At 36.7% G+C, this 19,694-nt stretch overlaps 1 protein-coding gene across 1 annotated transcript in view; it reads left to right on the top strand.

Annotated features, from left to right (window-relative positions):
* Positions 1-19,694, top strand: part of Nup133 (nuclear pore complex protein Nup133) — a 390,085-nt gene that overhangs the window by 63,894 nt on the left and 306,497 nt on the right. Inside the window, exon 7 of the mRNA XM_090386292.1 lies at positions 16,564-16,677. Within this exon, the coding sequence (XP_090242418.1) occupies positions 16,564-16,677 (114 nt within the window). The remainder of the gene's footprint in view (positions 1-16,563; positions 16,678-19,694) is intronic.

Raw genomic sequence — 19,694 nt, forward strand, 5'->3', positions numbered from 1 at the left:
AATCTCGTCCTTTATCTAAACCTTGGTTTTCTAATAAATGTGCTAAGGCTGTTCAAGAGAAGAACCATTGCATATCTTAATTGGCTTGTTTCCAAATCTTCAGATTCATTTTCTGCCTACACCAAAGCTCCCAACAATTGTAAAGCAGTTATTAATCAGTCCAAACTAGATTTTGAACAGGCTAAGAGTAGAAAACTTGCTTCTTGCCCTAATGATAGCTGAGCATTCTGGTCTCTTGCCAAACCTATTGACCGCAACTTTTTCCCATCTCTGCTATCACCTCTGTCAAAGCCAGATGGTTCTGTTCTCACTTCGGCCAAGGATAAAGCTGACCTACTAGCATTCCATTTTTCTTCCAAATCCAAACTCAATCCATTCAATGCCTCCTGTGGTCTTCCATCAAAAGGATGTCAGTAGGAATTTGATGAATCTTGATGTTAAGAAAGCTCCAGGTCCTGATGGTATTTCTCCACTAGTTCTCAAAATCTGTGCTCCTGAACTTACTCCCATTCTTTGCCACCTTTTTTCACTTTCTTATTCCAAAGTTGTTTTTCCTTCTTCTTGGAAATTTGTTCCAGCCAGTTCCTAAAAAAGGGTGACAGATCCCTCCCATCAAATTATCGTCCCATTGCAATTACTTCTGCTCTTTCTAAAGTAATGGAGAAATCAATTAACCGCCAACTCTTAAACTACCTAGAAACCTTCTGTCTGATCAATGATCGCCAGTCAGGATTCCATCAGTGTCGATCCACTGGTGATATTCTGCCTTATGTTACCCATTTATGAACAAATTCAATTTAAAAGCTCGGGGAAACACAAGCAGTTGCTCTTGGCATCTCAAAGGCTTTCAGTCGTGTTTGGCATAAAGGTCTCCTAAACAAGCTTTGATCTTATGGTTTTTTTTTTCTTTTTTTCTGCAATTGGTTATCCAGTTTTGTCTCTGATCGCTCACTGAGGGTGATGGCTCTTTGTCTTCTAACTTTTCCACTAATGCTGGTGACCCCCAAGGTTCAGTTTTACCCTCACTCTTTTCCTCTTGTATATTAATGACCTTCTTCCATTGACTGGAAAACCTATCCATAGTTTTGCCAATGATAGCACATTGCATTCCACTTTCCATTTTGAGAAACCTTGCTCCCCTCAATCAGCTTTCAACTTCTCGAATATCCACTACCAATTCCTTAAATTCCGAACTCCAGGTAATTCTCCAGTGGGGCAAAGACAACTTAGTTGATTTCAATCCTTCTAAAACTTCTTGTCTTATATCTCGCAAAAAGGATTCTTCTGCTTCTATGCTTATCTTTGTGACACTCCAATTTCTAGGCAAAATGATATATCTCTTTTGGGGATTACCCTTACTTCTAATCTCTCTTGGCACAAGCACATTATAAATATTGCTTCCTCTTCATCTTAAAAACTTGGTTTTTTCTTTTGCTCTCAGCGTTAGTTTTCTTCCAAACAGCTGTTCACTCTGTGCAAATCGCAAATCTAGTCCTACCATGGAATATTCTTCCCACATCTGGGGCGGTACCCCCAAAACCTCTCTCAGGCTTCTAGATTCCATTCAAAAGAAGGCAGTTAGGTTAATTAATGAATCCTCTCTAACGGAATCTTTCCACTCTCTGTCTGTAGACATACTGTTTCTGCTGCATGCCTTTTCTACAGGTACTGTTCTTCTGAATTGGCTTCTATAATTCCCACTCTCTTTTTCAAAACAGTCCGAATACATGCCACCACCAGCCAACATCCATTTACTGTCCAATTTCAAACTCACAGAACCAACATTTCATCTTCCTTGTTTATTCATTCAACTGCCGTTTTCTGGAACAACCGTCCTCCATAAGTATTCCCTGAAAATTACAGTCTACAGAAGTTCAAGTCCAATGTCAACAAATATTTTCTTTCATCTTCTCAACCTCTACCCTGTAGCTTCTAATACCTCTCGTGTTTGGGATTATCATAAAAAAAAAAAAATAATAATAATGTAATGGAACTTTCACCGTTATTTCCTTTTCACCTTGCTTTCATGTAATTTTTAATTTTAATCAGTACGGATCTCAGAGGTGAGTACTAAGATAATAAGCTTTGCTAAAAATTTAATAATAAAATTGTGTGTGTGTGTGTACTTATTTATATATATCATTACTTTTTACAATTAATATTAGTACTGCTTGGGAGCATCAGGTTTGTAGGTAAGGATCTCAACCAACCCACTAGTTATATATAAATCTAGCCCTGGTATGGATAGTCTAATATACCATAGATACATATATATAACATAGATACATATAAATATAAAAACAACAAAATTAATGTAAAATTTAAAGAAGATTAGAGAAAATTTGCGAAAGTTAGCGAAAATTAACATTCACCCTCATGGTCATACGTCTGCTACTTAATCATGGGCTTTGAGCAGACATATAGCCATACTAGAAGAATGTATCATACATACCCATTTCTGTAATCTCTATACCAGTTTTGCTAGGTTAACTTTAGGTAATTACTTAGTGAATAATTTGGAATAAAGAGGGTAATATTTTGAATACATGTACTTAATTTTTAAATAAACAGGGTGGTTTATGTATATTACAGCAAACTGTGATAGGAGATTCAAAGCCCTATAGGTATGTAATAGATTAAAATATCTTTTACCTCACCTCCATATCCAATGGAGGACAGACTGAAAATTTTCGATTTTCCCGCCCTTTAGGTTTTATGTGTGTAGTACTATTTATTGCGCAGACATTCCAGGTTTAATTTGTGGCGTGATAGTTTAACTTGCCGTAGGCATAATCTAATGCTCTGCATTCCTGAGAGTGGACTTAATGTTAAATTATAATTTAAAGCTTGGGACATTTGTATATTTTTGTCTTTTTTTTTTTTTTTTTTTTTTTTTTTAGGAAGCAGATATAATATGATTTTAATATTTATATTTATATTTAATGCATTAAATTAAACTAAAAATGAGAAATAAATTGAAATGATAGATATTAAAATTAATCATGTTATCTGTAGGGCGTGCACCGGCAATGCTTTTCTAAAGCATGCCTGCACTGTATGTGCCCTTGGGGATAACTGTTTACAAATATATACAGCCGCCTTCATTGTGAATCTGTGAATCTTAACCCTATGGTGTCTCGTTATATTCCGTGTTTGTAAATAATTCTAGTTTTTGCATTGATGCCGTAATAATTAATTCTATGTGTTAGCTTTAGTGGAATGCAATATATGCCTGCATGGTGACGATAACCAGTGTATTTACATTCATGGTGTTAATAACTCTGCTAGTGGGGATTTGATTTTGGACATCCAGGTACTGTGCTGATAGGTGACGAGCCTCACCTATGCGCAATTAAGCTGGGGTTCAAATGGGGGCCAATTCTCAGCTCTAATTAGAGCATTTATTTTCCATGGCAAAGATTTTTTTCTGTGATTATATTAGGATTAACGTTAGTCGCTGTTTGAGTTACACTTGTGTGACTGTGTTTGTCACACAAGCGAAACTTGTGTGACAAACACAGTTGTGTGATGTAATTGTCAGGTATTTTGTTATTGATGAGAGTATTTTTCAGTTTTTGCAAGTAGTTCTTGCACCATAGCCAACCTCTGTTTGCACTTTTATGAAAATAAGGTTAAAGAAGACATCACATACTACAGATACATTGACAATGTACTTGTCATGAACTATACAGATTTCGACAACATGGCTAAGAAAATTTATCCTGAAGAATTGACTATAGAAAGAACCAACACAGAAAGCAACCTACGAGCCACTTACCTCGATAGTCAAATCATAATAGCAAATGACTTAGTATACACCAGACACAATGATAAAAGAGACCAGTTCAGCTTTCCAGCTATTAAACTAACAAAGTGGGAAACTAATTTAGACAAGAATATACAAGGAAACGTGATCAGAAACCAAACCAACAGAATTATACGCATATGCAATAATCTATAAAACATGATGGAAGCTTTAATAAAACTGAAAAATACCCTCAATAACAAAATACCTGATAATTCCATCATGCACCATATAAATGCACTTGCACAAGTGAAACTGAAAGGGGCGCCTCCATAGCCAGGTGGGCAGGAGCGGCAGTGCATAGCACATGCTTCTTGATTAGACCGAGATTCGAGCCCGTGACCACCAAATACGGAAGATGCGGAAAAGTCAGGGAATGACCACCGCATATCCCCGGAGCAATATGGCCTTAGTTGCTAATGCTCCTAAAAACCAAATAACAACAACAACAATGAAACTGAAACAGCAACCAACTAACATTAATCCTAATAGAATCATAGAAGAAATCTTTGCCATGGAACATAAATGCCCCCATTTGAACCCCAGGTTAATTGCGCATGGGTGAGGCTCGTCTATCTTCACAGTACCTGGATGAACAAAATCAAATCCCCACTTGCAGAGTTATTAACACCAAGTATGTAAATACACTGGTCATCATCACTATGCAGGCGTATATTGCACTCCACTAAAGCTATCATATAAAATTAATTATTACAGCATCAGTGCAAAAACTAGAATTATTTACAAACACAGAATATAACAAGAAACCACAGGGTTAAGATTCACAATGAAGGAGGCTATATATATTTGTAAATAGTTATCCCCAAGGGGCGCATACAGGGCTGTCATGCCTTAGAAAAGCATTGCCAGTCCACGCTCTACGGATAACATGATTAATTTTGATATCTATCATTTCAATTTATTTCCATTTATTTCTATTATTTCTCATTTTTAGTTTAATTTATTGCATTAAACATAAATTAGATAGTATGAACCAGAGCTGTAATGCTCTGGTTCATACTATATTGAGGTAAACTCCTCTTACTATTTTACAAATATTAAACATAAATATAAATATTAAAATCATATTGTATTTGCTTCCTACAAAAAAAAAAAAAAAAAAAAAAAAAAAAAAAAGCAAAAATATACAATTGTCCCAAGCTTTAAATTATAATTTAACATTCAGTCCACTCTCAGGAATGCAGAGCGTTATCTTTTTGCCTACAGCAAGTTAAACTATCGTGCCACTGGAACATCTGCACAATAAATACTGCTACACACGTAAAACCTAAAGAAAGCGGGAAAATTGAACATTTTCAGTCTGTCCACTACAGGATATGGTGATGAGGTAAAGTGATATTTTAAAACTGATACATACCCGTAGGCCCTTGAATCTCCTATCACAGTTTGCTGTCATATACATATACATAAACCACTCTGTTTATTTAAAATTTAAGTACATATATTCAAAATATTACCTTCTTTATTCCAAATTATTCACCAAATAATTACCTAAAGTTAACCTAGCAAAACTGGTATAGAGGTTACAGAAACGGGTATAATACATTCTTCTAGTATGGCTATATGTCTGCTCAAAGCCGCTGAGGAAGTAGCAGATGTATGATCATGAGGGAGAATGTTAATTTCTGATAACTTCCGCTAATTTTCTCCAATTTCTCTAGTATTCTCTAATTTTCTATAATTTTCTCTAATCTTCTTTAAATTTTACATTAATTTTTTTTTATATTTATATGTATCTATGGTATATTGGGCTAGATTTATATATATAACTAGTGGGTCGGTTGGGGTCACTACAAACCTGATGCTCCCAAGTAGTACAAAATTAATTGTAAAAAGTAATGATATATAAATGTCAAGTACATATATAACCCATGCACATACATTTGTATAATGTTTAATTGTCACTGTACAATAGCATTAATGTAGCTCCTAATACCCTCATTTATGGTATTTAAAAAATTTAATATTTCAATCTAATTGTCTTCAGACATAATTCCTATATATATATATATATATATATATATATATTATTATTATTAATATAATTTTTTTACACTCCCTCATTCATCTTTATTTCACACACGGGGGGTGTGCAATGGCATGTAATGTAAATTTAAATACTAATGCTTAATAATTAAGCTAAATAAGTAAGAATATAAAAGATTAAAACTAGGGTTAGTGTGTACTTAACTGTATGTAACATTTATGGTTTGTGCTCTTTTTCTTACACACATTCTCATTCATTCTTCTGGCTTTCATTTCATGGGAGAATGCAGTGATAGTGTTTGTGTTGTTAGTAAATGTTTGTTAGTATATATAAAGTAATGTAAGTTATTATTAACTTGGTATTCTTTTAGCCAATTACATTTTCTCTTCCACTCATTCCTATTCACCATAACACACATTCATTCTCTTTCCCTTATGCTGGGTCACTGTTTCTTTCACCAAAACTGACATTTATTCCTTTTACCATAATTCCTAATTCATTCTTTCACTCAGTGACCAGCCTATTCATTCTGTCTTTCATTCTACATTGCATCCCTTTGCTACCAGCTTACTGATATTTTTCAGCTAATATGCTTCCCTGGCTGCCTGTACATCTCCTTCCCCTACATCATTACTTATTTGGTGTAGGGGGCCCAGGTTCCTACACATGGCAGGGTATTCTGGGGGGGGGGGGTACCTAGCTTAATTCAGTTTCTGTCAGGGTGCTGTATACTGCTGTCCTGACAGTTTAAGTCACCATCTGGGCATGGTGGGAGATGTGGACAATTTTAATTATTGATTATTGTTTAATTGCTGGGAGGCTGAATTGCCATCCTGTGGATAGTTCTGTGCATTTCTGTGTGAAGGTTGTAAATGCTTTATAATTTTCTTCTTCTACAATGAACAGATGTTCTTCTCCTCTGGGATTCTCTTATACAATGGGACAATCACCTTGTCAGTGTTGGCTAAGTTCCTGTACATTATTGATAGCTGTACATCGTTGACAGAGTTTCATCACCTCTCGCAGCAGTCTGGCTACGCTGCTTAGAGAACCTCATATTAGACTGTAGCTGTACAATTATCCCTCCCCATGTTGTATTTTTTCTCCACTAACATGAGTGTGGTACTATCCAATTGTATTAATATTAGTATTGGCAAATGACACAAGAAAGAAAGGGCGCCTCCGTAGCCAGGTGGGAAGGAGCAGCAGTGCGTAGCACATGCTTCTTGATTAGACCGGGGTTCGAGCCCGTCACCACCAAATACGGAGTATGCGGAAAGGTCAAGGAATGACCACCGCATATCCCGGAGCAATATGGCCTTAGTTGCTAATGCTCCTAAAAACCAAATAACGAACGAACAAACAAGAAAGAAAGCCTATAAAACATCACCTGTCAATCTCTGCTAATAGTTTGTCCAGTTTTTCCATGATTTTTTCAAACTACCCTAGTTCAGCCACTAGTTTTTTCAACGTAGTGGCTGAAGGTATAAGGGTGAAAGACTAATCAAGCCATCTAGTAGTTGGTTCCCTCTGAAGTGGCGCCTCTGTGGCCAGGTGGGCAGGAGCGGCAGTGCATAGCACACGCTTCTTGATTAGACCGGGATTCAAGCCCGTGACCACCAAATACAGAGGATGCGGAAAGGTCAGAGAATGACCACCACATATCCTCGGAGCAATATGGCCTTAGTTGCTAATGCTCCTAAAAAAAAAACCAAACCAAAATCCCTCTGAAGTTTCCATCGGAATAGTTGGTGCCCAAGAATCGGTCTCATCTGGTAAAGTGAATAATCATGGGGCCAAAATGACCTCAACCTATTCTCAAACTTTAAATGGGTGAGAATTCCAGCTTGCTTGACTTGAAGCTGGAACAAGAGGATGTGAGTGCCCAATGGGCCAATTTTGATAAGCAGAACTGGGATGAAACAAAAGCCAGGTTACACCCGATGTGAGACTCAGTCTGGATGAGGAAATATGCCATCAGGATTGAGCTTACCAATCTATTCAAAGACTTAAAGATCTCAATCAAAACTCCTCGCAGGTACCTATTCTCCAGACATTGCAATTTGCAGAACTGAAACCTTTTTTGGTAAGAGCACCCATTTGTTCTTCCTTGCAAATCTTGCCACTCTTCTCTGCACCCACTCCATCAGATCCTTCCTAAAATGAGGCTTTCAGGCCACCCAACAGAAATACAGTCATTGTCCTATACTACAGGACAGTCACCTCTCCTAAACCCGCTGACAATAAAATTAGTCATCCCAAGCAGTAACCCTCACCCTAATATCACATTGCTCCAACATTCACATCAGTTGATTCATGTGGAACAGTGCCAAAAGCCTATCTGAAATTCAAGTATAAGTATATGATGTCATATCCATTCCATGCATCCAATTTGCTACCTTATCACAGCACCCAGTCAGGATCAGCCAAACAAGACTGCCTTTTGACAAATCCATGCTGTGACCACAGTACAACTCTAGTCTTGCAGTAATTCTTCAACCACTGACTCCATCACTTTACATGGAACAGAGGTCAACCCAATAGGTCAGCCACTAGTTTTTTCAACCTAGTGGCTGAAGGTATAAGGGTGAAAGACTAATCGAACCATCTGGTAGTTGGTTTCCTATGAAGTTTCCATCAGGATAGTTGAATCAATCTCATCTGGTAAAGTGAATACAGTGAAACTTCCCATTAACGGACAGCCATGGGGAACAAAAATTTGTCCATTAGAGAGAAGTGTCCGCTAACAAGAAGTCTGAGGGAGAAAAAAAAAAGAAAGAAAGAAAAATCGTTAAACGTTTAATGTAAAATTAAATTTAAATATGTACAGATTTTGAACAATATTTTTGTAAATAATATACAATTACATACACAAGAGATAAAGAAAAATCATTAAACGTTTAATGTAAAATTAAATTAAATTATATACAGATTTTGCACAATATTTTTGTAAATAATATACATACAATTGTGCTATGCATATTATGACTTTATCTTAAGAAAAATACACATAGCAATCACTTTTTTTTTTTTTCTGCACCTTCTTCCGGCTGATAATTTTGTTTTCAGCATTTGTTTGGAGTGAAGAAACCATTGAAAGTTCTTCAGTATCTTCTTCAGCGGCGAAAAACATTTTTAAATGATTGATTTGTATGAGCGCTTCTTCTATTTTCATCGGTGGTTCATCGTTAATATGTTCTTCGACAGAATGACCTCCTTCCATTTCTTCATCCTCATGAGGAAATTCTTGAAAAATATCGATGATAATGTCATTGATATCTAGAGCACCATCTTCTGTAGTGAGGTTCGAGGCTATATCTTTGTAGCCAGGGTCACTTGTAGCTGAAGTATCGTACATTATCAGTAGATGTTGAAGTTCTTGTTCTTCTTGGTGCTCCACATTGCTGTTCACAACTTCAATTTTTGCGTTTGAGAAGCCAGACTTTACAAAACAGTTCACGACAGTTTGTTTTCTAATTGCGTTTACTGAAGAGGAAATCCATTGAATCGCATATAGGATGCTGATTTTCTTTGCAGGGTCACTCGCACATGTTACATCGTTCATGTTTGCAATGAGACGTCTTAAAACACGTTTTCTGTAGTGAAGTTTAAAATTTTTTATTATCCCTTGATCCAAGGGCTGACACTCTGCAGATGTGTTTGGTGGCAGAAAAACGATTGTGCAGGTGAGATGCAGCATTATCCATGAAAAGAATAATTTTTCTGTTTTGACGAATCATGTTTTGGTTAAAGTGACTTATCCATTCGCTCGTGATATCTCGTGTCATCCACGCTTTTTTATTAGACTTCCAGTCAACATTCAAAAGATTCAACTTTATGCCCTTGAAACAACGAGGATTTTGTGGTTTTCCTATAACAAGAGGTTGTTCAAAGTCTCCCAGCATATTTTTACACAAATAGTACAGTCAAGCGTTCCTTAGAAATTTTTCCGCCCTGGCACTTTTCGTTTTTTAGACTCATTGTTTTTTCAGGAAGAGCTTTAAAAAACAACCCTGTTTTGTCACAGTTGTAAATATCCTTAGCTTCAAAATCACAACATAAATCTTCCAATTTGACGGTCCACTCTGTTACAACCCCAGTATCAACAGATCCACCTTCACCACTTACAGTTTTCCAAGAAATTTTATGCAGTTTTGAACTTGTCTAGCCATCCCACAGAAGCTTTGAACTCATTTACTCCCATAGATTTTGCAACCTCCAAAGCCTTTTCCTTAATAATAGGCCCATTAATGGGAATATTTTTAGAACGTGTGCGACAAAACCACTCATACGTAACATTGTCAATTTGAGGTCCAACAGTTTTCAGGAATGATTTTTGAACCTGATCATTTCCGTGTTGCCAAAATTGTTTTAGCAGTTCATTTTTTTTCTTTAGGATGTCGCTTACCTGCGTCTTCGCGATTTTGAATTTTGCAGCGAGATTGCGAACACTATTTTTTTGCTGATCATACGCATTAATGAGTTCGACTTTATCTTTTAAAGTTAAATATTTACGAGAAGAAATTGTGCACTTCACACGACACTGAACAAAACTGAAAACTGAAAGTCAAAAGATGAAAGGCCGACCAAATCCCCCCCCCCCCAGACACACCAAATTCATCAGAAGTTTTACGCGTGCTTTAAAATTCTTGAAAAAGGGTTTAGAACCGCGATGTAAACCTTGATAAAATTCAGAGAATCGGAAATAGAAAATAAACACACGATTGAGGCAATATGTGGAAGAAAAGTTCCTAGAAAAAGGGCCGTGAGCTCTCCCGCAGTCCGTTATGGGGAGATCAAATTAAGTGCTAATCTAAACAAAACAGTGCAGATTGCCTGTTCGCGTCTGTTACAGAGAATGTCCGCTAGACAGAAGCTGAAAACACGTTAAAACCAATAGAGGTGAGTTGGGGAATCTGAAAATGTCCGTTAAAGAGAGGTGTCCTTTAGGAGAAGTTTCACTGTAATTAGTGGCCATGGAGCCAAAATGATCTCAACCTATTCTCAAACTTTAAATGGGTGAGAATTCAAGCTTGCTTGACTTGCCTATCTGAAATCCAAAAGCCTATCTGATATCCAAATATATGATTCTCTTGTAAACTTCCTAGTTCATTTCACAAATATATGTGGTCTCAGTTCTAATCTCAACGATGTCCATTTCCGCTTGCAGTCTGCCAAATTCCTTCTACTTTTTCTGACAGAATCTCAGTTATTGGTTGATTCAACTACGGCTCATCTCAGTTGCCCAGATTATTTGCTGTATGATTCCTTTCGCTTCAAAGGTGGTACTTGTGAATATGTCCTTTCCGATATTCCCTGTCACAGACTTGGTAATTTGGAATCTTCTCTTCTCGATCTTCTCCGGCTTAAAATCTCTCTACCTCATTGTGTCAAATTCATCTGTTATCTCTACCGTTCTCCCAACTCCACTAATCACTTGGAGCTCTTTGACTTTCTGCAGTCCAACTTTCCTAACAGTGAGGTAATTTTCCTTGGTGATTTTAATGTTCACAACTCCAGCTGGCTTCCGTTTTCTAGTCATACTGACCCAGCTGGTCGAGATGCTGAGGCTTTTGACCTTGCACTAATGATCTTGCACATATTGTTCATTTACCTACCATAATACTGGACAGTCCTAACCATACAGCCAATGCTCTTGATCTTTTTCTCACAAACAACCTTTCTAAGTACACGGTCAAAGTAAGTGGTCCTTTAGGCACTTCAGATCATAACTTGGTGATTGTCTCTTTTCCAATGGAGCCTTTACCTTATGGCTATTTCCAACCCCGTGTCATCTGACATTACAAGAATGCAAAATGGGATGACCTGCAAGATTTCTTTCTTCTTTTCCTTGGTTGGATTACTGTTTCAAAACTTCTGATGTCAACGTTTGCTCAGATCGTGTCAGTGAAATTATTCTTGTAGGGATGGAATTCTTTCTTCACACTCCACTTTAAAATATACCCCTTTATCTAAACCTTGGTTTTTCAATAAATGTGCTAAGGTTGTTCAAGAGAAGAATGTTGCATAATCGTAATTGTATTGTTTCCGATTCTTCAATTTCAATATCTACCTACACCAAAGCTCGCAACAATTGTAAAGCAGTTATTAATCAGTCCAAACTAGAGTTTGAACAGGCTAAGAGTAGAAAACTTGCTTCTTGCCCTAATGTTAGCCGAGCATTCTGGTCTCTTTTCAAAGCTATCTGCTGCAACTTTTGCCCATCTCTGCTCCCAGCTCTCTCAAAACCAGATGGTTCTGTTGTCACTTCAGCCAAGGATAAAGCTGACCTAGCATCCCATTTTTCTTCCAACTCATATATTAATGATTTTGGTAAAGCACCTCCCACCATTCCCAAAATGGTCCATTCAATGTTTCCTGTGGTCTTCTGTCAAAAGGATGTCCGAAGAATTTTGATGAATCTTGATGCTAAGAAAGTTCCAGGTCCTGATGATATTTCTTCACTTGTTCTCAAAACCTGTGCTCCTGAACTTACTCCTGTTCTTTGCTGTCTTTTTTCATTTTCTTATTCCAAAGGTGTTTTTCTTTCTACTTGGAAATTTGCTCATATCCAGCCAGTTCCTAAAAAGGATGACAAATCCCACCCATCCAATTATCGTCTCATTGCAATTACTTCTACTCTTTTTAAAGTAATGGAGAAATCAATTAACCGGCAACTCTTAAACTACTTAGAAACCTTCTGTCTGATCATTAATCGCCAATGTGGATTCTGTCAGTGTCGATCCACTGGTGATATTCTGTCTGATGTTACCCATTTGTGGACATATTTAATGGAAACTTTCGGGGAAACATAAGCAGTTGTTCTTGGCATATCAAAGGCTTTCAATTGTGTTTGGCATAAAGGTCTTCTAAACAAGCTTCCATCTTATGGTTTGCCAACTGTTTTTTGTAATTGGTTATCTAGTTTTCTCTCTATCGCTCACTGAGGGTGATGGTAGATGGCTCTCTGTCTTCTAACTTCTCCACTAATGCTGGTGTCCCCCAAGGTTCAGTTCTTTCCCCCACTCTTTTCCTCTTGTATATTAATGACCTTCTTCCATTGACTGGAAATCCTAGCCCTAGTTTTGCCGATGATAGCACATTGCATTCCGCTTTCCATTTTGAGAAACCTTGTCCTGCTCAATCAGCTTCAACTTCTCAAATATCTGCTATCAAATCCTTAAATGCTGATTTTCTGGTAATTCTCCAGTAGGGCAAAGACAACTTAGTTGATTTCAATCCTTCTAAAACTCAGTCTTGTCTTATATCTCGCAAAAAGGATTCTTCTGCTCCTTCCATCTGATCAGTGATCGCTAGTATGGATTACGTCAGTGTTGATCCACTGGCGAAGATCCAGTTGCTCTTCACATCTCAAAGGTTTTCGATCTTTGGGCCGCAGGGACCCGTGAAGTGATGACCCCCACCTTTACCCCATTTATCCCATACTACCTGAACCTGCCACAACAAATTTCTAGGGTCTTACAGGCTCATGGGATAAAGTGTTTACAACTTCCAGCGGGAAAGTTACCGTCCCTCATTTTGAGGATTAAGACACCAGTTCCCCACCCCACCCCCACCCATTGCAGAGTGAATTAGTGTACCTGTATTTCCTGCCATGATTGCACTGGCTGCTGTGTTGGGGAAACCGTCAGCATACTCAGTAATCGGGTCTCTGAGCACGAGAAAGCCATCCGTTTGGCAGACATGGATCACCTCAGCGATTTCTGATCATTTCTGGTCTATCCAGCACAACACTGTGCTGGGTAGACCAGAAATGCGACGTTGTGCTGGGTAGACCAGAAGTCGAGATTATTGGCCAATCCCGCACTACCGTCACCGTTTCTGTTTGGAATCGCTCCACGTTTCATGTTGTAGCGGTTCCTACAAGACTGAGGCAACCATCCTCCTAGCTGACAAATATTGGTACTGATAGCATTCCTAAGTATCAAAGCTACAACCGCAAGCCTCCACTTCAACCAGCTAATTGTTGCAAGCACCTGTAGCATGCGATTTTCACCATGCATGACCACCATGGCATGCACATGATATTCTGTATTTTTACAATAATGGTTAGTTACAACTGAAGAAGGACGTCTTCTGTCCGAAAGCTTTTGTGTTTAATACTTTCGTTTTTTGTTCCTAACCTAGTTTATTAAACGAATTTTAACCACAACCTGTTTGTTTAATCTGTTTGTTTCCAGTGGTACTTTAAGCACAAATCCTGAGTACGTAGGCCTTTTTTCATAGATGTAGCATTTTTTTGTATATCTTTTTCAAAGATATTGTCATTTTCCAAAAGACAGTGATGAATTATTTTTATAATTAGAATAAAAATACACTAAAATCACTAGGCTTGAAGAATTAATAAAAATGGTGTTTTCAAAGATTAAACCCCCCTCCCCCAGTTAAGCTTAGTTCACTGAGCTTTGTTTGTCAATGACATTATCAGTTTAAATATGAATATATTTAAAAAATTCACCTCCTCCTCCACCACCACCGAAATGATTGGTGGTGGAGGAGGAGATTGATTGGATACTACGATGTGATCACAAAGGAACTGGAGGCAAAAAATAATTTTGATATCATATACTTGGATTTCAGGAAAGTGTTTGATACTGTTGCACATAGAAGGCTGCTGTACAAATTGGAGCAGATGGTATTAAGGGAAAGTTGCCGCTATGGATAAAAGGATGGTTGAGTGGGAGAGTATTTTGCATCTACATTCACACGTGAGGAGTTATTCAAGGAGTGAATGCCAGAAGTTTATCAAACTCTAACAGGGAGCTAAGCGATTTTGTGATAACTGAGAGCAGAGTGGAGGAGAAATTGTTGAAGTTAAACATAAAAAAAGGCACCTGGGGCTGATGGAATCTATCCAGTTATAATGGAGGAGGCAGCAAGGGAAGTAAGCAAACCCTTAGCCATAATTATGAGACCATCTTTAGAGTCAGAGGAGGTCCGATGGACTGGAGATGTGCAAATCTATCCCAAATTCACAAAGGGGATTCAAAGAGTGACAAATAATTATAGACCTGTTGGTTTAAATTTTGTTCTGGGGAAAATAATGGAGTCACTGGTTAAAGAGGTGATACAGGATCACCTAGACAAGACAGCAGCAATAGTTCAGATACAGCATGGGTTTGTTAAGGGAAATTCTTATCTGACTAATTTGATTGGATACTACGATGTGGTCACAAAGGAACTGGATGCAAAAAATAATTTTGATATCATATACTTGGATTTCAGGAAAGCTTTTAATACTGTTGCACATGAAAGACTGATGTACAAATTGGAGTGGTATGGCATTAAGGGCAAGTTACTGCAATGGATAAAGGGATGGTTGAGTGGGAGATGGCAGAGAGTAGTAATAAATGGACACTGCTCTATGTGGACTAATGTTGTTAGCAGAGTCTCCTGAAGTTCGGTGCTGGGTCCATTGTTGTTTTGTGTATTTATAAATGATATAGATGAAGGTATATCGGGCTTAATGTCCAAGTTTGCAGATGATACAAAGGTTGGCAGGGTTGTTAATGACACTAAAGACAGTGTGTTACTGCAACAGGATCTAGAAAAGTTAGGCAGATGGGCTGAGAAGTGGCAACTGAAGTTTAACATTGACAAATGCAAAGTATTGCATATGGGTAGCAGTAACCCAAGAGAAACATACCGACTCTGTGGTACTACACTCAGGGAGGTGGAGAATGAAAAAGACTTGGGGGTAATTGTGCAGTCAGATATGAAGCTCTCTGAGCAGTGCAGACAGGCTGCCACAGCGGTTGTGGAGTTTTGTCAATGATATGTAGGAATTTTGCTAGCAGAGAAAAGGTGATTATCCCTTTGTATAAGGCAATGGTCAGGCCACACCTTGAGTACTGTATACAGGTCTGGAGGCCTCATTTTAGGAAGGATGTAGAGTTGCTAGAATGAGTACAGAGAAGGGCATGGTGTGCTTATGAAGAAAGGCTTAAGTTCTGCAAGTTGCAGCATCTGGAGATTAGGCACCACCTGCAAAGTGATCTGATTGTGAGGTGTATAAGGGCTAAAAATGAACAGTTATTGTATTTAAACATTGCAAGACAGTATCTTAAAAGAAGCATTTATGGAGAATTAAGTCACATCAGGCTAATTTAATTTAATTCTTCATCAATGAAGAATTAAACTAGGCAGATAAGAGGGCCATCTTCCAGTGGATTTCACAGAAAAAAAAAATTAAAAATTAAATGTATATTATTCACAACTTATTATGTAATAATTAAGTATGTTTTTTTTTTTTATTCCCTATGTATACTTTAGGATGGTCATCTAAGGCTAGTGGAGTTTACAAGAGTAGCAAACTGATCACCCAGCTGATAGTTATTAATTGCTCATCTGTGTGATCAATGGGTATCAGTAAAACCTTAACTTTTTTTTTTTTTTAATTATTGAAAGACTATTAGAACTTTTTTAGTTCAGTTCTGTGTTAGTACATGAGGATAGGGTACAGTTCTATGACAGTTGTTTCTCTTAAATACGATCTTGGTAATGTTTACACAATGATTGCTAGTAGAAAAAGTATAATTCAATAGCACATCTCAGATAACTAGTGTATCTCAAATAGTTTAGACTATCAAGAAGTTTATCTCTTTAATGGGCAGTATTATAATGTCTTTGTACTAGCAATTTTTTATTAATGATAACAGAGTGGAAAGTAATTATTACTGGGCATGATGTCATCTCATTTTTAAAATAACTTTTGACCATCTCTCAACAGAAGCAGTTAATAAAAGTATTATGCGTGAGTGAAGAAGAGGAAGAAAAATATCTATTTGTTCTGACAGGAAACAGCCTTCAAAAATGGCATTTGGTTAATAATGAACCTGACAAGGCAAGTTTATTTAATCCAATAAACTCTTGCTTTATTTATTCTCTTTCTTTTATAAGGAAATTTTTTTTATTTTAGTAGATGCATTTGTAACCAGATATAATTATAGTTAAACATTACTACATAGTTTTCTGTGGTAAATATTCTTCAGAGAAAGGAGAGGGAGTACGATGTTTTACAATATGTAATATTATTAATGTAGCATTTTTAATTAACAGAAAGCTGTTACTGAAATTTCTTATATTTAATTTTAATATATGTCTTAGTAATGTTGTTATAGCAGAAGTATTCCATTGTGAAGTTATATATTTACATCAAAATCTTTTGTTCCAACTTCTTTCAAGACTTATCTTGTGTCATGTTGAAAGCAACCATTTGCAGGTAATTTTTATTCAACCATTTATTTATGAAACCTGTACACACACATATAACATAAATAACTACATATATTTATAAGAAAATTACCAAGTAGAAAGTTTATTAAAAACTCCTTGCAAGTAGAAAGTTTATTATCAATTCCTTTGCAGGAAAATCAAGTACCACTACATGTGCCATACTTCTACAGTTCAATGTATAAACTGATGTATGTATGTATGTATGTGTGTGTGTATATGTGTGTGTGTGTGTGTGTGTGTATATCATATTTCTATATGATATATACACTGGTGTTCAAAAAAAGTGCATCACCCCTTAAAATTGTAATTGTCGTCCAAATAACATAAGTATATGTCAATTTTATCAGATTGCATCAGATAAAATTGACATGCATAGATCAGCATTTCTCAAACCGTGTTCCGTGTGATGCGAACAAGTGTTCTGCGAAAAATCGTAATTAATAATGAAAAAAAATATAATAAAATAAATTTTTGCATATTTGTAGCATACACCACTTTTGTATCATTATAATACTTAACATAATTTTTTTTCCGTTATTAATATACTGGGATAGACTAATAATCAAATAGACCGCAGAACCAAAATTTTGGCCAGCTTTGAATAGAGTAGTATGCATAGCCATAATAGCATCTACAAAAAAGTAGCAGTGTGGTGATCTAGTATGCCATTCGTATGTGATTTAGCCTGGAGTACACTTGAAGTGAAGAGGAAGCAATCCGATATCATAACTAAACTCACTTCCTTGTATAAATTTTTTTTGATAATTATTAGTATTTTGAAATATAGCATTATTATTAAAATAAGTGACCATGGATTTGTGGTTGAAAAAAGGAACTTTAAAAGGAGAAGTAAAGTACTTCTCACAACTGTGGTCGATGAAAACGAAACAGCAATGCAACTGTGGTCAATGAAAACGAACAATATTGTCACACTTGAAAGTGAAATGAACAATCGCAGCCTTTGTGCTGCGATTGTTCATCACAGCACAAAGTGTTAGAAATGTGAAATTCCTAGTGATGCACTTTCTTTGAATACCAGTGTATATCATATATGATATATATCATATCATAAATGATATATTATATGATATGATATATATCAATTTCTATATGATATATCATATATTTCTATGTGATATGCAGCAATACCTCGCTTAGCATGGGTTTCACTATAACACAGTTTTCAATTAAGTTTTAAGTCAAAAATTTACTGTGCATATTAAAACTCATTCAATAGCCTAGACATGTACTCTGCATATATGCTGCGGTGCTGACTCTATTGTCTCACATGCATATGTGCCAATAGCTCCCTATGGGCAGTCGGCGGCAAGGTGCTAGTGTTCATATTCTTAATTCCATCCTGACAAGGTGATGTGATAGCTTTTCATTTCACAATTAAATTTTTATCCTTTTAAATACGATTGAAAATATATTTGCATCTTGGCTAGAAATCACTGCCAACAACATGTGTTGTGTTTGGCAGCATATTTTGCCCCATTTGTTAAATGATTTCACTGGTCTTGAATCTCAAACTCAGATAATTGCCGAAGACATTGTGAAGATCAGAAAAGACTTGGGATTCAAAACTTTGGACACTGCCAATGTATGTGACTGCATTGACTCACATGCAAATGACTTAGATGATGCAGCTCTCCTTGAAATTGACAAGCAAACTGCATATGAAGAAGAGGAAAACAATTCTGATGTGGATAACACTGAAGTTGAAGTGGCACCAAAAGAGTTTTCAACAGAAGAATTGGAGAAAGTTTTTCAGTGGGGGGGGGGGTTGACTTTGCCTGCAAGGTAATTATGAATGGAGATCCAGATGTTGAACATAGCATCATGATACGACAAATTTTACAAGGTGGAATTCAATGCTACAAAGACTTGTATGCTGAGAAAAAGAAGAGACAACTTCACCAGACTTTATTATTGAAATACCTAAATAAACAATAAAGCTTTTTTCTCATCTCTCATGATGTTACCTTTTCATTAATAAAATTTTTGCAATATTTTTTATTTCAAATCCTTTTAATCAAGTGCAAATTGTTTATAGATTTATTATAATTTGTTTATAGACTATTTCTCTGGTATGCATTCAATTAAAACCCATTATAATTATACCTCAATCAGCACGGTTTCACACAACACAGAACAGTTTCGGTACCAATTATCAGTGCTATGCGGGGTATTGCTGTATATATTAAGATATATATATATATATATCATAAAGATATATACAGTCTATTCCAGTTATTTGGGACACATCAGGACTAATGCATTTTGGCCCGATTAAGCAGCTGCCCCAATTATGCGAAGTTTCACATAAATAGTTAAAAACACAATGGACCCCTGCTTTACAATTGATTTTCTGTACAACTAAATCACGTTACGATGGACTCGCCATAGTAAAGTTCCCCCCCCCCCCCTTTATGAAAACCCCAAACACGAAAGGTATCAAAACCTATAGTATTTAGTACCGTGCATGGGTTGAAGGAGAAGTATGGGGGGAGGGGGATGCCGGAAACTTTACTCTAGAGACTAAACATGGGTTTCACCACTTCAAGCCTCCAATAAGCAAAGTGGTGTACCATTCACTATATGATATGTAGTAAGTGCTGGTCA

This window comes from Mastigoproctus giganteus, chromosome 1 (assembly GCF_048544385.1).
Source record: "Mastigoproctus giganteus isolate SK-2022 chromosome 1, ASM4854438v1, whole genome shotgun sequence".
Classification (NCBI taxonomy): Eukaryota; Metazoa; Arthropoda; class Arachnida; order Uropygi; family Thelyphonidae; genus Mastigoproctus; species Mastigoproctus giganteus.